Genomic DNA, 23,824 nt, shown 5'->3' on the forward strand with positions numbered 1-23,824 from the left:
ATTTTAGAAGTCGCTCAAGCTTCGTTCAAAGATACATTCTAGTACTTCTAAACTGAGAGTAGCCAGTTAGCATAGTCTAGTTTTGGAAAGAGCCCGACAGGAGCATAGGCGATGCTGCAGGGTTTCTTTTGTACCCAGCTCAATAAATGTCCTACAAGCATCGTGAAGGGTTAGATTTAGCTCGTAAGCATGCGCTGCAATAGGCAATGTCCTGTTAGTACGCCAACTAATGTTCTACAGTTTTTTCTATCGAACGATATAGCCGGTTCAATATACTTATCATCGTATGCGCGTTTACACACGATCCTAGCAACTTTGCAATTGGTTGAACTAAGTCATCTGCGTTTCGTCTTTCTCAACATGTCCTCCTTTAGTTATTTTTGAATAGTGCGCTGGTGTTTTATTACCTGACTTATTTGATCCCCTGCCAGTCGCGCGTCTTCTTTACCTGTCTCATTTCCCTCTACGCCTTCATGCGCCAGAACCGAATATACACAAAGCCTGCTATTACGAGCGAGCTTGTTGCATTCATGGAAACTTTTGGATTATAGGATTTTTTAACCACTTCGCTATCCACGAAAAAGTTTATTGCGCAATTAATTGTTGCTTCTGCGCATACAAGCTCTGCTGCTTTATTTACAGCAAAGGTATCAGGTTGAAACTCAGTGCAATAGTTAGGGAGCTTAAATGAATTTGTTATGCTTAGTTCCGCACAATATATGCCAGCACCAACCCCCTCTTCCAATTTTGATCCATTGAAAAATACATTGACGGTAATACTTCTAGGAAATAAGCCTTTGCGCCATCCATCGTCTTCGATAACGGCCTTTAGCTGTTTTCCAAAACACGTAACTGAAACCAAATAGTCTGTATTGAAATTCTCAGTAATAGAGCTATGCGCGAAGGTTCTAGAGGTAAGCTGATCGGTTGTTTGTAGCCTCACAAGTTTTCCATCCGATTTTCCGCATAGAGATCGGGGTTGGTTTGAGGATAGCCTCAGAACTACCGTTTGAGTTGATTTCATAACTCCTGCAATGCTTAGTGCGGAGAGTCGTTTACTTTTACAAATGGTTTGAGATATGTTTTTTTCCTAACCGCCTTCCACCACACCAATAGGCCATAGAGTAGTAATAGTTCTAACAATTGTAGTGTAACACCAGTACATAAGAGCGGGTGAGAGCTCCGATGTACTTCCCAGAATCCTTTTGCACGCGTATAGAGCATTCGTTGCCTTCTTCACCCTCTCCTCAACATTGGATTTACGTGTCAATTTATTGTCCACTATTACTCTTAGGTATTTGGTGCACGATTTCAGTGACAGCGGTACGCCGTTGAGCTAGGGTAATGTCCATTCTTACTTGATTTATCCCAATACTATTTTTAAATGACGTTGACACATTATTTTAAAGAAAAAAATTAAATTAATAACAAACTTTAAATCAAGGTTATGATATGGACATCACAGAAAATGTGTTCCACAGAATGAACAAAATTTTAATTAAAATTATTTGTGTATATTTAGCGTTGCCACCTAACTCTTAAGGCGAAAATGATGAATATAAGTAAAGACGAATTAAGTATTAGCATGATTTTTTTTTGTCGGGACAGACTAGCAAGTACAGCACTCAGACACAATTAAATCCATTGTACTGCACTCGGATTCCTTTTTTAATTTTCTTTGAATTTACTCGACTTCCGAAAAAATCTGAGTAGATCTTGTGGAGCCAAGGAGCCAAGGTCGCTTCTTTTTCTTCACATCAGGGCCAAAGACCTCAAGCCTGATTCGAGCGAAGACGGGGCAGACGCACAGAAAGTGGTCCGCCGTCTCAACCTCCTCTCCACATGCTGGGCAGAGTGCACTGTCTGAGATGTCCACCTTTTCCATGTGGTTTGTCCAACCAGCTTTATACACTCTGCTTAGTGACAGAAGGAACTGCGACAGTCGATCGGACATGACAGGTAACATCAGTTTTGTCCATCTGCAGCCTCTCTCAGCCTGCCAAGCTCGCTTGTGGGTTAGAGTCATCCGTTTCTAACCATGGCTTCGATGGATGCAGAAGGGAATGGCAGAACGGGTCCGGGTCAAGGAAGTTTTCGCTAAAGAGTCAGAGATCTCGTTACCCGCGATACCTATGTGTTAGCATCAGGCTATTATGTCTACCGCCATAGTTCAGCCTGGATTTACAGAACTCGACTACCCTTGAAGGGGGTGGGGGGATGTCTAAGGCCAAGATCGCAGCTTGGCTGTAGCATGTGGATATCACTGAAATCTTCCCTAAGCACACTTTTCAGAAACAGCTACATTTAGTTCCTATGCGCAAATTAAATTAATAGATATAATTAAATACCATTTCCACTTCACAAAGATTAACTACGACCAGGATTCACTATCGCATGCCGGACCAGCCAAATTCCGTACGAAAACTAATTTCGAGCCTCAGCCAAAAACTAAATCAGCCTCCACTGCCACTAATAAACCTGAAGATGAAGCTTTATTTTATTTTATTGCCTTAAAAACGCTTCCAGCCAACATCTGAAACCACCGCTATAATATCGTGAATGAACAATTCTATAAAATAAATTCACGGTAAACGTTTTGAACTTGAATCACTATAAAAATATTTTCATTATTTTGCATGGCAGGTGTAATCAACATTTAGAACATAGATTTTCTTTATAGCTCTCCCGTCAGATAGGCCTTGATAGTCGACATGCTGATTTCAGCGCCCACCTCCCTTATCTATCAATGATTTCATTCTCTGCATAGAACGAATTTAAAACGTAACAGAAAAAAATGAAAAACTACTACCAAACCAGTAGTAAAAATTTGCAATCATACTATTTTATACAGTATTACTAAATTAATATTTATTCAATAGTGCATCAACAAAATGCAGCTGGTATGCAATATTTTTGTGGCCACAAAAGGTTGACAGCTTGACAATTATCTGACAGCAAGTCATGCAAATGAAATGCCAAAAATTATTTAATACAATAGTATAGTTTGCGCACACACATACAGTCACTCTATGTTGCATACATCAGTAAGGTAGCTGGCTGTCAATGATTTAAACGTTTGTGAATCCACATTTTCTTGAACACAAAAGCAATTTTCATTTCTGGATTATAGTTTGAAACACGCCATTTCTTCGCCTTTCTCACTCTTATCCCTGATTGGCTCTTTAAATGGAATTTGATTTGGCAGGCCGCGTTTTAAAATCATAGCTCTCGGTGGTGTATAATCTACATATCTACCATCATAAACCGAAGGCCCTGACAGTCAGTGCTTATTTCGTAAGTGTAATAGTTATTAATAACTGTTACACTTTCATAAATATAATACCATAAATAAATAAATTTTTATAAATAAATAAAATAAAAAATCAAAGCAGGGAGAAAACTTGCTTCGTTTTTGCCTTCTCATATCTCCGTGATCCACTTTTCTGATAAAAAAATAAATAAATAATTGGCGCGTACACTTCTGTTAGGTGTTTGGCCGAGCCCTCCTCCTATTTGTGGTGTGCGTCTTGATGTTGTTCCACAAATGGAGGGACCTACAGTTTCAAGCCGACTCCGAACGGCAGATATTTTTATGAGGAGCTTTTTCATGGCAGAAATACACTCGGAGGTTTGCCATTGCCTGCCGAGGAGCGACCGCTATTAGAAAAATGTTTTTATTAATTTTGCTTTCACCGAGATTCGAACCAACGACCTCTCTGTGAATTCCGAATGGTAATCACGCACCAACCCATTCGGCTACGGCGGCCACTTTTCTGATAGATTGTGAAAATATGTACTTTCACCCACAGAGTGCACGTAAAGACTTTGAAGGAGAGGAGTTTATTTTCAAGCACAGGTTTTGTGCATAGGCAAGTGACAGTCAAAAAACTCAGATTTTATTTATCTGTGGAAAAATGTCCTGTCCTGTCTTGTAGAAAACCCATCTGTTGTTTGAGGTTGCAAAACACTTTTGTGAAAATAAAACTTCACCAGTTACACCACTAAGGCTTTTGGCATTCCAAATTAGAGAGCTTTTTATATTAATCTTAGTAACCTACAAAACCTTTACGGAGATATTGACATAGTCAAACGAGTCACCTTGCAGAGCCTAAAGTGGCAGGGTCATGTCGTCCGTATGGAAGAAACTGCTCCGGCGAAGAGGACGTCTTTGTGTCTGGTGGAAGTACCAAATTGAAGATGACCTGACTTCTCTAGACTTAAGAAACTGGAAAAGGTGTGCGGTGACATTATTCGGCAGGCTGTAACTTGGAAACGTGCTGTTACGGTCAATTAAATAAGAAAAAGCCTGCGAAAAGAAAACTCTCGTTCATCATTTAATCTAATTTTATATCAGAATTCGACACTCACAGCTTCCTGCTGGAATTCGCGTACCCTGGTCCGAAGGGTCCAAGGGTTGTGCTGTGTTGTTATTAGTTGTCGTTGTATTACATCATCTAGCCATCGAGTTTACTATCCTTCAGTCCCACGTATGATCGATGCTGCTTTTATGAGTGATGCTTTCTGCATCTGCGTGATGATTTTAGGATATTCTAATTTGATTTCATTTGATTTTTATTTCATTTATTTTAGTTGGTTGGTTGGTTTAAGGGTGACCCCGCATCGGAGTACCACATAGACCGCAAGTTGGGTCCGTTGTGTTGCCCTAGAGCTCATTATTTTGAATGATTTCCCCACCTAACCGAGATTTTTATTGTAGATTTTGATCAAAGATATTAATTCGTTTCGAAAATTTTATGAGAGATTCGATTTTCAGGTCCGAGAGTACTGAAAGATTGTCAATTGTTGGAGAGCCTAGAAGAGCGAGTCGACTTCTGGCTAGACCGGGACAACTGCACAGCAAATGTCTGCTCGATACTTCCTCATCTTCGTCCTCGCAGTATCTGCACAGGTCGTTCTGAGGAACCCCGAGCCGACGTGCGTGAGTGCCCAAAAGGCAGTGGCCGGTGATAAGAGATGTTATATGCCTTAGCTCGTGTTTCGAAAGACTTATAAGGGTTTTTGTCTGTTTCAGATTGTAGGATGGCCAGATTTGTCTGGTCGTAACGCAAGTAGTTTCCACTCGCCACCTCCGATCAGCAATGCTGTGAAATTCTCGATCGATGAGCATTTTACATGTTGAGAGCGGAATGTGGATTGTGGGTAAGTCACTAACATTTGATTGCGCAGCTCCAGCTCTTGCGAGCTCATCAGCTTTGCAGTTACCTTCGAATCCACTGTGACCCGGTATCCAGATAACTTGGACAGAATTCTGAACACTTATCTCGTTAAGAGATAAGAGACAGGATCGAACCACATCTGAGTGGGTATAAGAGGAGCTGAGTGCTCGAACGGCCGCTTGACTGTCGGTGAAAAAGCGGATATCCTCTAGTGATATTCTATTTTCTAAGAGAGTTTTCGCAGCATACCAGATAGCGCATACTTCCGCTTGGAATACGCTACAGTAGTCTGGTAATCTAAATGATAGATTGATGTGAGGGGATTTGGAAAAGATTCCAAATCCCACTTTGCCGTCTTGTTTTGAACCATCTGTATATATAATCAGAGGGTCATCGATTTCGGTTAGATTTGTCTTCCATTCTTCCCTAGTTGGGAGTGAACAGGAGAATAGAAGACTTACATGATAGTCTATGTCGGGAGAGATAACAGTGTTCCTGTTCAGTATGGCTGAATGGCCAAGATACTTATTCCATTTCGATATAGCATTCATGCGTGTCGCTGCTTTCGCTGCAATCGCTTTGCCAGCCAGATCGATAGGGAACAAGTGAAGCAACGTATTTAGAGCCTTAGTAGGTGTTGTACTTAAGCATCCTGTTATCAGGAGGCAGGCTGTTCTTTGGACTCGATCAATTGTGGCTACTCTGCATCGTTTTTCGAGTGCTGTCCACCATACAACCACACCGTAGAAGAGTATCGGTTTGATGATCGAGGTGTATATCCAATAAATGATCCGAGGTGAAAAACCCCAGGTTTTGCCTATAGCTTTCTTACAAGTATAGAGAGCTATGAAAGCTTTTTTACATCTGTTTTCGATGTTCAATTTCCAACTCAACTTCCAATCTAGAATAACTCCTAGATATTTAGCTGAATCAGATAGGAGTAATGATTCCCCTTTTAAAGTTATTGTTTGCAGTGGAGGAGATTGTTGTTTCCTATTGAAGAGAACAAGATCTGTCTTTGCTGGATTCGCATTTAGTCCGCATTCGGTGCACCATTTTGACAGAATATTGATTGAGCGTTGCATGAGCTCAGTGAGGGTATTCAGGTGTTTGCCTGACACGCAGAGTGCAATATCATCTGCATAGGCTACAACCTCGCAGCCTGCTTTTTCGAGATTTCGAAGCAAACTGTTTACAGCGAGATTCCAGAGAAGGGGTGAAAGTACTCCGCCTTGAGGAGTGCCTTTGACGGCGTACATTCTCATGCGGCTTAACCCAAGCTCTGAAGTGATTATTCTATTTTGGAGCATTTGTTCGATCATCTTTCGGATGGAGTAATTAATACCCAATTTGGCAATTTCAGACAAAATAGCGTTGGGTTCAATATTATTGAAAGCACCTTCTATGTCCATAAATGCGACAAGAGAGTACTCCTTATTGTGAAGGGAAGTTTCCACTGTTTGCACCAGTGAATGAAGTGCCGTTTCAGTCGATTTCCCTTTAGTGTAGGCATGTTGTGCCTCAGAGATCAACTTAGTATCAAGTTGGGTTTTGATTTGCTCATCCAAGACTTTTTCAAAAGCCTTTAAGCAAAAAGAGGTTAGGCTAATGGGCCTGAAGTCGTTTGGTTTGCAGTGTGAAGGCTTCCCCGTTTTCGGAATGAATACTACCTTCGATTTCTTCCAAATTGTCGGGAGGTAAGAGAGATTTAAACACTTGTTAAAGATCCTTGTTAACCAAGGCAGTAGAACTTCCAGTCCTTCTTGAAGTTCTGCTGGAATGATGTTGTCAGGACCTGGTGATTTAAATTTTTTAAAGCTTAGTATTGCTGTAGAGATGCTATTAGAGCTGATTAGATCTGATCTATTCCCATAATTACTCTGAAGAGTACTGGGAAGTGCAGGTAAGTTGGCAACACAGCCTGGAAAGTGAGATTCTAGAAGTATTCTAAGAGTGTGGTCAGTTGAAGTAGTCCAAGTTCCATCTTGAGTCATGATAAAACTGGGAGAGACTGGGTTTGATGCAAGAATCTTGCGTAGCCTGCTTACTTCTGAAGTGTTCTCTAATTCTTGAGTGTATGATCGCCAGGATGTGCGTTTTGCACTTCTGACGGCTTTCTTAAAGTCTTTGAGACATTGTCGATATTCTTCCCATTCGTCTGTTATTTTAGATTGGTTAAAGAGTTTCCGAGTTCGATTGCGAAGTTCTGAGATTTCTGGAGTCCACCAAAAAGGTTTATGCTTACCTCCTGTTTTCGTCAGGGGGCAAGATTGTCGTGCTGCGCTTTGACACGTCTTCGTTATCATGTTGACAGCGTTTTCGATTTCGTTTTTATTTGCCATTTCAAACTGCCTGATATCAGGAAGTCCATTGGCAAGATGTTCTTTATATTTGATCCAATTCATACGTTTTTTGTTAAGGTACTTCATGGGTTTTGCCGTTTCGGCTTTTAAAGTGAATGTTATATATTGGTGGTCGGAAAAAGAGTGCTGTTTATCAACGCTCCAGTCCTGCACCAGTTGTGTACATGATTCGCTAGCAAGAGTAATATCGAGTACCTCTCTTCTAGACGAGTTAAGAAACGTAGGGACATCACCTCTATTACATATATCAAGCTTATTCGCTAGAATGTAGTCAAAGAGTTGCTCACCCCGTGTGTTGTTGTTTGTACTACCCCAAACGATATGATGTGCATTAGCGTCTGCTCCAATGATGATGCGTTTCTGCTTCAAAAGCGTCGTATTGACGAGCCTTCTCACTGCTTCAGGAGGAGGCGCCTCCGCTGCGTCGTAAGGCATGTAAGCCGACACAATCCAGATCGGGCCGTGGACAGCTTCAACCTCTATGGCAGTGGTGTCAGCGTTGCTAAAGGGAAGAAGAAAAGCATTAATATGTTTTCGAATGAGAATACAAGAGCGCGATCTAACGTTAGCCTCACCTTGAAACAAGGTGTAGTGCCTATCTTTCAGGCCGCATATCTTGTTGTTTGATATCCAAGGTTCTTGGATGAGAATGATGTCTTCTCTGAGGTCAGAGAGACGAAGAATGAGGGCTGCCGAGGCAGCCTTAGAGTGGTGCAGATTAATCTGCAGCACTTTTAGACGCACATTCAATGACTGTGTCGTTCGCGTCATCACTGCTATCTAGAAGTCTATCCTCGTCCCCGAGTTGAATGTTAAATAAGTGTCCCACAAGTTCGCTGATCGATTCCGAGTCGGACTCAATCGTCGAAGCTTGTGAGAGAGGCTTATCGACATCCATCTTGGGGGCCGCCGTACTCTCTTCGCTGGGTGCGAGGAGATTTTTCGGCTGATAGGTCCAAATGGTAGTGGTGATGAACCCGAACGCCACAATCCCCTTGCGGTCGTCCAGTGCTTTAACGCTTTCCTGGTCCAGGAGCAGCGTGATGTGCCTGGAGTTTCCTGAAGGCTCTTCCACCTTAACTACCCTCCAGTTTTCGGTGGGTAGGTTCGGGTTTCCGATCTTCAGTAGCTCCAGAATAGTTTCCGGATCGGATGGCTCTAGAGGTATTCTGGCTCTGCCGCGTGGTTGGTTTGGCATTTCGCTCTTATTGACGAGCTTAAGATTCGCCCCGGGCCATACCTCGCCGAGTCGGTCGAGGGCCATGCCGTACAGGTTGACAGAACGTTGATCCGAGCACGCGATCAACTTGACCCTTGCCTGGAACCATCCCGCGTCAGAGCAGAAAGGAGGAGGCCCTGGGTTCTGTTTCAGAACGTCCAGGTATCCCAACTGAAGTTTTCTCTCCACAATCTTCCAGTTTGATGGAGAGATGAAACCGTCAGGGTGGCTCTTATCTACCACCGCCATGACCAGACTATCTCTGGCAACTTCGCAGAACTTGCGTATTTTGACCTCAGAGGAAGCTTTGTGCTTCTTGGGGTCGTTGGAGCTATGAGGATCCTCTGAAGACCGCTGCCGCTTAGCTGCACTCGGTTTTTCTTTGGACGCCTCATACTTCCGAAGGAATTCCCGGGCCCAATCGAGAGTGGAGGGACAGGTTTTTTGGAGACTTCTGTCCGATTAGTTTTCCCAGTTTCTGGCAAAACAGTTTTGATTATTGATTGTTTCTCCGCAGCCGAATCGGTTTTGGAGGAAGAAGCCACAAGAGAATGCGGTGGTGTCTCTTTGACGGTTTTGCTCTTAGTGAGCACTTTCGACACCGAAGGGGTGGTTTTTGACCCCGCCATAAGTTTGGTGGAGCCAACAGGTCTTCCGCGTCGGGAAGGAATTTTTTGTTGTGTTGTTTGTTTTGTATTAGTTTTATTCATTTTTTTTGCGGGGCGGTCACTCAGCTGACGAGTCAGCAGTCGTAACCAGAGATATTAGTAGGGAAATAATGGGGTTCGCCACGCCAGAGCCCTATGCCGTGGTAAGTCGAGTTTAAACTGGGGTGCGACAGGTGCCCCAGAGTCCGCATACTAGCGACTTAGCTCACCCTAAGCCATGCATCCCTCGGCGTGTGCTGTTCCACCTTGGATTGGTAGCCTTTGATATAAGGAAGTGGCTTTCTCCCCGTGAGTCCATGTTTATTCCATTCGTATTAGCAGAGACATGACCTACTAATACGAGTGGCTTCTCGCCATCCACCGAAGTGGATATGGGTCACTGCCAGCAATTATGGCAGTTACGGCACGCGTGCAGTAACACTGCACTACATGTTGTTCAACCTACCATAGTTGTTGGTTGACGAGAACTAGGCCGGTTCGCGAGTAGGCTTTTACCGAGGCTATGGCCTACTTAACCACAGAAGATAACTGTGGCGTACCCTATCCACCACCTGGGACGCGCCGCAATAGGTGCCCAACCAAAAGGGATTTATTTTAGTTACTATTTATTTATTTTTTTTTGTTATATTTTATTTCACTTTTTTTGTATTTTTTTTATTTTACTTTATATTATTTTGACAAACTTATTCTATTTTAATAATTATTTATTTTTTAACTCTTTATTAATGTATTTTTGTTTGGTTTACCTTTATCATATTGACGTGATAACGTCTTATAATTCGATTTAGCCGGCTGCACGCACGAAAAAATGTGTCGTTACCTTGCTCATTTGTCGTTACCTTGCTCATTGCCGTTACCTTGAATGAACTGCAAGCGATATGTGTATGTATATGCGCATATGTAGGTATATAAATTCACATACTTGTATTTGCATATGCCTTCTTCCTGTGTGCATGATAATGAACCATTTCTCTGTTGAGAATAGGACGATGATAGAAAAAGTAGGAAATGAAAGGGAGTATTTCGAGTGTAAAGTGTCCTGAAAAAGGCAAATTGATGATGGTGCCTCTTAGTGTTGTTGACTTATTAACGTCTGATGCACAATCGAAATTGAAGATATCTTTCATGAATTTGATAAATGTTTCGTAATTTTTCACGTTTGTGTAAATGTAACTTGACCTATTCCATTGCAATTCCATTTACCTCCTCCTCTATATCCATACAAAATATCTATCAAACAAATAAAATTAAAATTTTGTTTTGAAAATTGCAACTATTCCATCAATATTTTCTTATGACGTTGTCACGTTAAACTATCGTCAGTAAACCGACTTTACACACAACCTCTTTTTTTATTTTAATTTACTTTACTTCAGAATACCTTAACTTATTTCAATAGATTATATTTCATTTTATTTTTTTTATTTTCATAGCTCACTTTATATTATTTTATGTTATTTCAAGTTATGTTATTTTCTAACTTATTGTTTTTTGTATATAAGAAGTGTAATAATTCTTTAGTCGATTTAATTTAATTTTGTTTTACTGTTTCTTTTTTTTTTGGTTTTCATTTGTTTTAACTTACTTAAAGTTCGTTTTTTTGATTTCATTATTTATTTTTCATAGCATTTTATTTACGCACTTATTTTTTATTCCTTTTTTACTTTGATTTTATTTGATTTACAATAATTCTATAGTTTTATTTTTATATGTCGCTTTATATTGTTTTATTATAACATATTTGTTTATTTTGTAAAGCTTTTCTTTATTCGATTTAATTAAATTTTAGTTCTCTTTTATTATATTTATTTATTTTGCCTTACTTTATATTATTTAATTTATTTATCTATTCTCATCTTTTTTATTGTTTTTCTATTTCTTATTTTTTTGTATTTGTTTTATCTTGTTTTTCTTTACTTTACTTTATTTCATAATGATGTTCATTTCATTCGACTATTCTCTTAATATTTTTTTATGTTTTGTGAATTTATTTATTTTTTAATTTACTTTTTTTTCGTTATACTTTACTTTATTTTTTGGTTTTTTTTTTTTTTTGTTTTATGTTGTTTTATTTTACTTGGTTTATTTTATTATGGTTGATTTATTTGTTCTATTCTACTTTTATTATACTTAATTATATTTATTTTTTTCATTTGTTTTTTATTATTTTATTTTACCCGGCTTTATTTCATTACTATTTTATTTTTTTTGATACCTATATACTTTTTTGTCATATTTTTTATTTAACTTTATTTCGCTGTATTTTATTTTAGTTTATTATATTACATTTTATTTTATTAAATTTATTTATTTTATCCTTCTTTACACTATTTTATTATATTTATCCATTTTTTTAATTTTTTATTATTTATATATTTACATGTTTCTTTTCGTTTTAGTTTATTATAAATTTTTTTACTTCACTCTATTTCATTACGATTTTTATTCGACTTCCTTTTATTTTTTATTTTTTACATTATTTTACTATAGTTGATTTTATTTTTATTTTTTATTTTTTTTTTTCCTTTTTTTTTATTCACATATTTTTTGTTTTGTTTTATTTTATCTCAGTGGATTATATTCTTCTGTTGGTCTATTTTTATTACTTATTTATTTATTTTTTTCTGTCTTACTTTGCATTATCTTCTATATATATAAAAAGAAGTTACATTTCCTTGGTAATCTTATAACTCAAGAACCGCCGAACCGATTGACACAAAAATTTTAGAGTTCTTTTCTATCTTTGAGGAGGTGGTTTGTGTGAAGTTTGATTGAAATCGGTGCAGCCGTTCCTGAGTTATGACATTTTATGTGAGTAATGGTTTCCTCTCATACGAAATGCCTGTATGGGAAAAACAACAACAAATACATAGCCGCTTTTGAGCGTTTCTGTTGTGGTTGTAAGTGTATTATGTTAAATTCAGATCCGTTATCTTCTCGAACTTTACAGATTCAAGGTCAAATATACCATAGAGCTGGGTCTTTCCCAGATGGTGACCATCAATTTTTGCAAAATATATTTTATTGGTGATGAGAATCGTGAATTAGATCGTGAGGATCAATCGTGAATGAATTGCAAACAATGTTTCATCAACACAATGAATTGGTGAAATTGTTCAAAGTGGTACTCGATCTGATACCCACCGATAGCCACAAAATCATAATAAAAGCCGATAAAACACCAATTGGGGAGCACGCCAGACGATTCAATGTACCAACGATTGATGAAGTAGCCATTGTTGTGGTTGGTGAACCGTTTCGGCCACGAGATATTGTTTTGTATCGTAGAAATAAGAAATTACAACGTATTTCAGAACTCCATCGCTGTTATGATGCATTGCAATATCGAATTGCAAGTCATTTTGGATGAAAATGTAATAAAAAATTGAACGGTCCAGGAGGAACTGGAAAAACATTTTTAACTTTATTTATTTTAGCATAATTTATTTAGTGTAAAAAATTGAAATGGAAATTAAAGAATCAAAGTTTAGTTACAAGTTTTTATCGGCTCTTTCACCTTACCTGTATATAGGTGACCACCACAATCAAATTTTAAAAAAGTACAGAAAAGGCTATTGTAACATCTTTAGAAAGAATGTTGAATGAAAAAAATCAACTAATTCAACTGTTTAAACATTTTACGAGTTCTATAAAGAAAACTTAATATGAAAAATTTCTTGCGATACAAAAAAAACATTTTATGTATGGTGGTGTGAAGCCCACTGGGTAATGCTAGTTTTATCATAACTTATTTTAATTTTTTTATCTTTCTTTATTTTACTTTCCTTTATTCGATTCGATTTGATGTGATTTACTTGTTTAGTAATTTATTTTATTACTTTTGTATACTTTTTCATGTATTTCCTTTCCTTTGTTTCTTATTTCTGTTTTTGTTGTTTTATTTTTGCCTTATTTTAGTTTAGTTTACTTATTTCAATATACCTAAATTTATTTCGTTTTATTTAATTTAAGTTTTTTTGTTTTCAATTTATTTTATTTTACTTTTCTTTACTTCATTTTATCTGTTTTTCTCTGTATGTATTTTTTTGCTTTTTTGTAATTTTTTTTTTTTTTTGTTATTCTATTATATTTTCCTTTATTTTTACACTTTATTTTATAATTTTTTTTCTCTTGTTTTTTCCTTTTACTTTCATTATACCTTTTACTTATTATTTATTATTTTAATATTATTATTATTATTATTATTATTGTATTATTTCAGTTTATTTAATTTTTTCATATATTTTTATTTTGTTTTTCCTTAAATCGTTTTATTTGATTTCATTTTATTCTATGTTTTTATTTTCTTTATTTCACTTCACATTATTTTATTATATTTTATTTTAATTTATTTTATTTTTTACCTTATTTTAATTTTTCTTATTTTCTCATTTTTCTCTTTTTATTGCTTTCTACTTCACTGCAGTATTTAATTTAGTTTAGCAAAACTAGGGAGAAAATTTCTCCAGTCAAAATGTATATTAGTTGGTTGTAATTGGTTCTAATTTGTTTTTGTGTAGTAAAAACTTGCTACCCGGACTATAACTTTATATGTTAATCGTATATTTTCATTTAATTTCAACCTATTTTAAAGTACAGTGCGTTTATTTTTATATCACCATCCATATTTTCTCAACAATTTGTAATCCGCCACCGGGATAACGTATTTTTCTCCCTAATATTTTTCATATTTTCCCCACCAGCTCAGAGAAGTCGAACGTGAACGCCTGCTAATCATCGAAGGAAAAACAGACGAGATACCTGAAGAACTGGCAGATGATCCAATATTTGTTGTTAATAAAATTGCGAATAAAGAAATACAAAAGGAACGCTCTAAGGTGAGAATGTCTTCCAATTCCATGAAATTTTCCATTTTGACGCAAAACTTCCGCTCCGAAATAGCTCAAAACCAACCGTGAGCGCAACGCAGAGCGCTTAAAAGCACAAGGCTCAAAATGGGAACGTGAACGGCAGAAATATGTGGAAGAGGAACAACAACGTGTAGAGCAGATAAAAGAACGCGATAAGGAGCAAAATGAACTCGAAGAGCGATACAAGGCCGAAGATGCTGAACGGGGCGTGGATGTGTTGCGGTGAGTTAAATTTAATAGCAAATCACAATTTCAAGCACATATGGCAAAATAGTAAAAGGAATTAATGCAATTAAAAGTAACCTTGAGAAAATGAGCAGTGTGAGATAAAGAGTCAATCAGGCTCATGCAAACTAAGAATTGTGTTAAACTTATTGTACATAGAGTCTCCATTTTAGTTTAGACCGTTTAGTTGTTCACTATAATTGCTTTTTGTGTTTGTAATGTTTGCATGTATTTGTCGGGGAGGGGATGGCGCAGCTAGCAACGATGAAGTAATTTTAAAACGCATTTTTATCATTAATACCAAGCATCAGCAAAAACTGCTTAACCAGTTACAAATTTTACATTCCCCAGAACACCTAAAAGCGCGATAAGTAATTTGTGTTGTTTTTGTTAAGTACTTTTCACCTCCTTTCATCACTTTGAGCTTTGGCTTTGTAAAGCATAATTAATTTTTTACATGCTTCTGTTAGGATTTAACCCACACTCACTCTCATATTTATAAATAATGACGTAGTCGGATGAAAGCATTCATGTGTAGCTCTATACATAAATGTTCATTAGGGTCTCTAAAATATTCGTTCATAGGATTAAAGGGATACCTAATAAGCTTAGAATTAGTGCTGACGGAAATTCGCAATAGTCCACCTTGAACATCTATACAGTAATGCTTTTAACTTTCATGTTTATTTTTAGTTATTCTTCAGCACGTGACGACTTCCGTCAACTTTACTTATAATATGACACACACTGAGTTTTTTATATTATTTAATCTTTAATATTATATAATATTTATTTTACTCAGCATCGATAATGAGGATTGGCGCGAATGTGAGCAAACCCTTAAGCGATTCCTTGAAGAAGAGCGCGCCAAAATGAAGGAACGCACGTTGCGAGTACCTACGCCATTCACGTCGGATAAATTAGATATATTGAATATTGTGCGTGCTAGGTAAGATAACCTTTTTGAATATTTATTTCTTGAATATTTGTTTACAGACATTTGTTGAGATATTATTTATACATATACATATATCATGAAATTTTAAGCATAGGTGCCTCAGAAAAAGAATTACAAACAATAGAAAATAATTTTTTATTTAAAACCATAATATTACAATACCCGGCATCCGTTGCTATGCCTCGTTGAATAAAATCAAAACAACCAATCAGAAAAATATCAAGCAAAATTATTTTTATTAATTTTCTATCTCAAACCGTTTTTCAACTTTGCATTTGGGTCATAGTTAAACAGCTTATGCGGATTATGAAGTCTAGAGTGTGCTATAAATAGTGGGAAATAGGAAAAACTAAAATTTTTTAGATTAAATTTAAGCAAATATTCGATTATTAATGACGAATGAGAGTGGTGGCGCGGCCTGGGGGCTGTGGGAAGGGAGTTCCATCATAAAAACATGCCTATAACCTTCATTGGGTGAAAATATGAATGCATAAAAATTTGTACGTCATTTGGTGTTGTCGTTTCGTAGTGATGCGCGGACAACGTACAGATTTTCACCTTTATAGTATAGATTTTTTCTATTTCTTTTTTTTTTTTTTTTGTAGGAAAAAATTCCGTGAAGCCGAACAACGTATTTGCCAGCAACTAGAAGAGGCTGCAAAACCAACTTCAAAAGCTAAAGACAAAAAACTTGGTAAAGAATTGGCTGAAAAGACGGTGAGTGAAACGAGTCTAAATGAAAAACTTCAATAAAGATTTATTTAATATTTATTATACTCATATCAGCACATTCAAGATGCATTACTCGACACTTTAGTCCAATTTGTTGTAATTTTTTGCTGAAAGATTCCTTCACACAAACACTATTATTTTTTTAGCTGAGAATTCAAATATTTATATTCCTCAGGACCGCGTTTGAAAAACTTCTTCAGCACTAAATTTGAAAATTTTCTAATTAGATAACTAGGAATTTTATAAATGAAACTCATATTTAATTGCTATTTTCATTTCAGCTTTTATTATATAATTAAGTTTTTTGCATTATTAAATATTATTAGCTTTTCTGAGACTTTTTAGCTTTTCTAAGACCACTGAAAACCACTTTTTTCGAATACCTTTAGCATTATTCGCTTATTTCTTTATTGCCTTGATTTCTCTTTTGACCAACGCCCAGTATCTTTCTATTTTCCTGCACTCTTAAACGAATTTGCTTCTCGGATCGTTCTTTGAGTACCCACACAAAGCCATTTTGCCATTTCCAAATTAAACAATTTTTTTTTTTTCAATTTTGTTTCGTAGAGTGATTTAATATCTTCAAGCAGATAATCTTTATCGAATCCGCAGATAGTTAAGCAATCATGTTTAGGCCTGAAATACCACAAATAAAGGGACTGGCTCATTTCTCTCATAAACCTTATCTACAACTACTGCAAAATCTAAGCAAAATTTTCACATAGCCTTTTCGCATCGCAGACTAGTTCCTCTTCTTATAGCTGTAGAAATCATTCACAAGTGTCCAATGCTGCGAATTACCCCATGTCCAAGAATATTCATTTACTTACTTTAACTTCATCCCCTATTTGATATATATTATTTCCCCTATATTCTGAACTAACATCGTTCTATTTGGAATTGTTCTACACCAATTAAATTATGAGTTTCCATAGTTTTCAATATAAAATACCAAAAAGTGTAAAACAAAAATATGAATTCGATTATGCAAATATATCTATTTTTTTCAGCCAAATTTTTTTTCCGTTTCATATTTTCAAAACAATAGAAAAATCATCCTTAAAAATAAGATAAATAAGAATATTTGTACCAATTTTTAAGTACAACTTTCGCATTTCTGATATAGAAAAGGCAGAGACCGAAAAGCAACACTAATTTTTTTGTCAAATCAATGCTTTGGAATAGGTATATCGCACACTTGTGTTGCTTCTCTGTTATGGAATTTCTGCTCTGCGCTCACTAGATCTAAAGGCACTATGATTGAATTTACCGTCCTGAGGGTCGTCTGACCATCGCATTCAAAATTATATTGAATATAAGTTATGATATTTCAACAGTACAAGGTGGCACAAAATTAATCAGCCTAGCGGAAGATCTTTAATTTTTGTAAGTGGCGTGCTACGTCAATCATCTTTGACACTTGTGAACTAAACAGCTGCTAGACAGCAAACGTACAAGCAATGAAATGCGTATAGGTCAAAATAAAGAGTTTTATCACTTAATAAAGAATGTATTCAAAAACAAAATTGGATGATTAATTTTGTGCCACCTTATTTATCTCCCTGCTATGCCAATTTATATATTTGGTGAAACAGAAGCTTAGAAATATCCCACTTGTGTAGGAAAAAGAAAAAAATTCCACTAATTTTCAGTTTCTAAGCTAACATGTCGGTCCGACCCCACGAGTTCCATAATTTTATCAACATTTTCAACGATGGGCGTATTTGAGCCTGAGCCAGCTTCGATATTCATACAAGCGGAATAAAATCGTTGAAATAGCCGTTGCGGTACTGCAGTCGATAATGCATTGGTCACATGCGACTTTCAACTTTGCGTGAGGCGGACTGAAGAATGTAACGAATTTTCAATTTTTATCTCGAGTAAGGAACGCAACATACAACTGCATGCGCCAAATATAAAACTGCCAAGCAACTTGTTTTGTAGATCCAAAGGTGCTAACTGTGCATGCATCGTTAAATGAGACTCAGCAAAGGCAGCAAGCGAAAATTATGGGAACTTTTTACTTCACTACATATCGCTCATTTACTTCAATAGTGGTAAAAAGACCTTATTACCTCCCCTAGACTTGGTTCGTAAACAGGATGCAGGCAACATTCGGCTTGCCGCAACTAACCAATAGCGCGATTTAAGTTTTGGATACTCGGCCATAATACTCGGATGTTTAGCTGAACTATATTTTAATAGGTTATTTAGTACTAGAATTCCAGCTAGACTTGTGTGGGTTGACAATATATCTGGACGGAAGCAATGTTTACGGTTCTTAAGTCTAAAGATGGTTCAAAGTTTAAGGATAAAGTTTGCTTTCGCGTGTTCTGTAAGAAGCCAACGCTATTAAGAATTTTGGCTTCCTAATCATTGCAACGTATTGCAGGCTGAAATTGTAGCCATTAATGAGACTACTGTCTGGTTAGGGAAAAATGTGACTGCCTGCAGAGAAATCTATATTTAATCAGTAGTCATACGACCACTAAACCTCTTGGTGGGGTTGTCTCAAATTCCATCATTGCTTGCCAATGCCAAGTGTCTCTTAATAAGACGGCGGGATATGTCCGCAACCATTTCATAGTGCCAGGGCAAAGTGGCATACAATGGGATTGTAAGGTAGACAAGGTATGGAGGCTGTAAGTATACGCCTCTCAACCTACAAACTGCGAGGTACACTTTTCATCTCTGAAGGACCTTTTTGGTGGCAAAAGTTTAAGCTGTTCATTAAACCTGCCAAGACATGGATCACGAAGTATGTTAAAAATGATCCCAACAACACTGGTAATATTACGGGTCTTGTGGTCTATGTGCGATCTATTCAGATATGCCAGATATACCTAACTTAACCTATATGCCGCCTACGAGTGACAGACGTTTTTTATGAGAAACTTTTCTTAGTATTAAAGCACGCTGAATTTCAGAGATGGACCAACCGCTATTAGAAAAAAACTTTTTTTGGTATTTTATACCGACCCCATTATGCTCTGCCTAAAACGCATACCAAATAAATGGTCAGAGGAAATTTGTTTCCAAGAACGAACAGCAGGGGCAGTAAAGCATTAAATAGGGCGAAATATAGAACACGGCAAAGAGAGCATCACCCTCGACTCCGTAGAGCTTAGAATCATTAGTAATTTAACATAACCATAATTTTAAATTACCCAGATAGAAAGATAACCTAAGGTAAAATCTAAGTTCATCAGTATTGGTAGTATTCACGATGGACTCGTTATTTTTTATAGGCCAGCCATAACAATAGCCAGTCAGAATCAATTAAATAGATTAGCAGAGAACACGGCATTTTGAATAGCTAGATTTTTTACATATAGGCCATTTTTCGTGCCAAAAAGCTCAAGGACTACGGAAGACAAATTTTATGTATAAATAAAATTTTCTACAAAATTTTCATTAATTGCCTCTACTTTCCCCATACCCGCAGGCGATTATACAGAAGCACGTGCAAGATATCATACAAGCCGAAACCGAAGGCGCTACCGAACCTGGCGTTCAAGAAAGCAGCAAAGAGTTGAGCGAAAGAGAAGCAAGGGAAAGCCAAAGGCGAAAATACTTGGACGATGCCTCTGATGCTTCCAACGAGTCGGAGGTACACGAACAGGGTAGCACCATTAGTGAATCAATGCGACGGCTTGAAATTGAGTTAGACGAAGAAATGGAGTACCGTGTAGAGCGTGGATATCTCATCTCAAAATCACAATTTGAGCAGTTGCGGTATCAAGATAACAGAATAATGCAGATGCAGCATGCATCGGTAAGCGAAAATCACAAAAATAAAAACAAAAACAAAATACATTTTGCAAATTATAACATTCCCACAGAATATGCGTGAACTGTTTCAACTTGCCGAGGAGATTATAATTGGCGAACGTATTGAGGAGGAAATCGTGGAAGAAGAAATGCTAGAAGAGGAAGAACAACCGATCGGGGAAGAAGGAGAAGAGGAAGAGCGCGGGGACAATAATTTCTAAGAATGCACGTACACTAAAGGCGCACACACACGCAAACATAAACAACTAAACAAAAAGCAAATCAACTGTTTGTGTTATTAAATTCAGCTAATCAAAAGCATCAGCTGTCCGCTGGCGTTGTAAAAAACTCGGAGAAAGTGCAGAGGAAGAGAATGCACATTATCTTTTGCAAAAATAGCTGCGACTGTAATAACAGACTAAATTAAATGCAAATTGTTTATCGCTAGCTTAAATAGAAGACGTGCCAAGTCCACTTTTTATTAAAAAATAAAATTTCAGTGTCGGTATTTGAAAGGCCAAGGGGGAGCATAGTGTTTTGTGCAATACTAACCATCAACTTGCACATATTTCCAACTATGCCCTAGAGCGTCTGCTATGATGAAAATGAACACTTCGCGTTTACTGTTTTCACCCAAAGCTAGCGATATTACAATTTTGGATAAAATTCTTACGTACTTACATGCAAGTGTCTGACACAAATAAATCAAATATTATTAATATCCCACATACACACTTACATGCAAATGTCTGACACAAATATGCTAAATCAAATATAGCTAATAAATGCAAAAATTGCGAAACGTCAAGTATTGTCTGTTGTTACTCCTACTCATTGCCTCACGGTACATATTAAATTTTATTAAGCGGAAAAACGGAAAAATGATAAACATTGTCAGGGGTGCACGCTTAATTGACATTTGATAAACGCTGTAATCACTGTGTCAATATCAAACGACCAACAAACGTACCAACTAATTCTAATTCAAATCTCATATAAACACCTAAAAATATGCAACAGCACATGCACTAATCCACACATGTAAGTATTAATGCCTGCTAGCAGTGTCCCAGTGTGCCAGTGTGCGCGCACGCGAGTGCTTGTGGGTGTTAGCATGGCAGTGGGTGTTTGCGCGTTTGTCGCCACTACGTCGGTATCGCATTTCGTCATAGACGCTTTGTCAATTGCAAAATTTAATCACCGCTGGCGCATACGCAACAACTCAAGTGCTATAAGTGGCATAGTTATAGCTGGTACCACCCGTCAGCCAATAATTGCCAACAGTGTGTAGTAAGTGTGTTAGTGTTGTTTCAACTGGCCTTCCCCTCCATTGGACGTACGTGTATGTATGTATGTAACCATGCGTGTTGGATATTGCAATTAGTTGTGATTTGTTTGCTTGTCGTCGATAGCGCGAATTTAAATGAATTCTGACGCTATCGAGCGTATGTAGGTATTATGCGTTATTTTGTGCATACATATACATACATACTTGTATATGTATATGCGCTAAGAGTGTGATTATACTTATATATGAGTTCTCTCATTTTCGTAATCGCAAACATCCTTACTCTGATTTTCGTATGCAGCAAAACATTTGTGGCTTTAAAGCGGGGAATTTGAGACAGTGAAAGTAATTGGCAATATTTGCGTAAACAAGCAATTTATGAAATCGGAATTTATTTTAATTTATTGCTATACAGCTTTCAAATAGAACTCCAGTACTTAAAAGTAATAAAATTGACTTAATTTTGTCGAAGATAATAATTCGCCTTCTTTCAATACTTCACTCGAAACTTTGGACCGATGAAATGATACATGTTGTAAAAGTGGCCAACAGAGAATTTCTCGTTCTGCGACACCCAAATCTTTGAGTAAATTTACTTATTTCTAATAGAGGATATGGTTCAAGAGGATATGGTTTGACAATAAACTTGTAAGTGGCCTATCAACTGGACTGGGACTTTCAAAATTTACGCCTCGGTGTCGTTAATGAATAATTCCTAGAGGGTAACTTCTTTTTATGCCATCTTTGACATTTGTCAAGTAGATGTAAAATTTTCCACGATTGAACAACTGGCTATAATTTATGAAATTTATTATGAAAATGTTCCATCTTTAACAACATTATCAATACGTCTGACCCAACTCCTAACGACATCGCCGTTGACATAAACTCGCGTATTAAAGTTACACCGCCTTGCCTAGCATAGATCACTGGAGCAATCAAATAACTTCCAAACGGAAAAGCTCCAGTGATTGACGTTATACCGGCCGAATTTTACAAGTGCGACCGATAACTATTCGCTAAAATTGCTCACCTACTAATCACAAGAATTGCAATAATTGAAGAGGGATCTTCGTAGTACCCGCAATTTCTAAGATAGTAGCCAGAATTATACTGAACCGTCTTAAAGAAGCAACTATCAGCTCTTGTCAGGCAGGCTTCCGTACCGGCTCTTCATGCGCTGACTAAATCAACACACTTCGCATCATCATTGAACAATCAGTTGAATTAAAGTCAAAACTACACCTTTTGGTAAGCAACTGCAGCTCATATTAAGAAAGGCTATCGTGGCGCAAATTGTCGCTGCGTTGTCAGAGCCTTTTCGAGTTTAGAATGGAGTGCGCCAAAGGTGTATCCTCTCGCCAATTATTTTTCTTTTGGTTATCGAAGATATCATGGTCTCTACTTTTCCTGTTGGTGATCGACGTCACATTCAATAGAAGTTTGATAATTCCATGTTGAGATAACTGGCCTATGCCACCGACATCTACTTACTGTCACCCAAGCTTTCTGATCTTAAAGCTATGACAGCGTCCGTGCAATAGCAACTTCGTTCGACTGAACTTAAAATCAGCCTTCTATCTCAACAGTACCACCTCTGAATCATTAGACGTCGATGGGCAGCAGTTCGAGAGCGTGGAGAAGTTTTGCTACCTCGGGAGTATTGTCGACGCAAGGGGAGGCTCTGACATAGATGTTGAACAAATAGGGCAAAACGAAGTTCGCATTTGGTATTCTCGCGCCTCTGTGGCAGAACAACAACATAAGCGTCGGTACCAAACTGAAAATATTCAATGCGTACGTTAAATCTGTGCTACTACATAGGTGCACTACTTAAAAAGTTACAGTGACAATCCCAAAACGCCTACAAATTTCCATCAACCGCTGCCTTCGACGCATACTACGAATCTTCGGTATTGCCCGTGAAGTGCGGTGAAGGACATGGCAATGGATTGGTCACACACTTTGGAAAGACGACAAAAACGTGGCTAAGCAAGCTATAACGCGAATTGGAATTTTATATCGTCTACTTAGATCTAAAATTCTTACTGCGCTACTGCCAATTTGAGATCGATTTAAACGATCGGGATATAAAGAGTGATCAGAATGGAGTTGATTTTTCCAATAGGTTTTTTTTCTTTTTTACAGATCACGAATGACTACTGTCAAACTAAATACAAAATTTTTCTCAGTATTTATTGACATTTCATGGTGGAAAGACTTACACCTCAACAAACTTTACAAATCGTACAATTCTATTACCAAAACCGGCGCTCTGTGAAAAGAGTTCTTCGCGCGCTCAGGCCAACTTTTGTTGTCCGGTGATGAGGCTCATTTTTGGCTTAAGGGCTACGTCAATAAGCAAAATTGAGGTATTTGGGCGGAAGACCAACCCAAAGCTATTCAAGAACAGCCATTGCATCCGTTGGAAACAAGCAAGCAGCTTATGGGCTGGAGGAATCATCGGCCCATATTTCTTCAAAGACGAGGCTGACGCCAATGTAATAGTGAATGGCCACGATAAACGACCATTTGGTACCGGAAACTCAAGT

General features: G+C 37.3%; 1 protein-coding gene across 1 annotated transcript in view; it reads left to right on the forward strand.

The window, feature by feature from the left end:
* Positions 1–20,783, forward strand: part of LOC128863871 (trichohyalin) — a 79,933-nt gene extending 59,150 nt beyond the window's left edge. Inside the window, exons 4-9 of the mRNA XM_054103250.1 lie at positions 14,131–14,265; positions 14,330–14,520; positions 15,326–15,472; positions 16,087–16,198; positions 19,659–19,988; positions 20,056–20,783. Of these exons, the coding sequence (XP_053959225.1) occupies positions 14,131–14,265; positions 14,330–14,520; positions 15,326–15,472; positions 16,087–16,198; positions 19,659–19,988; positions 20,056–20,205 (1,065 nt within the window). The 3' untranslated portion in view covers positions 20,206–20,783. The remainder of the gene's footprint in view (positions 1–14,130; positions 14,266–14,329; positions 14,521–15,325; positions 15,473–16,086; positions 16,199–19,658; positions 19,989–20,055) is intronic.
* Positions 20,784–23,824: the final 3,041 nt, after the last annotated feature.

The sequence above is a fragment of the Anastrepha ludens genome, chromosome 5, assembly GCF_028408465.1.
Source record: "Anastrepha ludens isolate Willacy chromosome 5, idAnaLude1.1, whole genome shotgun sequence".
Classification (NCBI taxonomy): domain Eukaryota; kingdom Metazoa; phylum Arthropoda; class Insecta; order Diptera; family Tephritidae; genus Anastrepha; species Anastrepha ludens.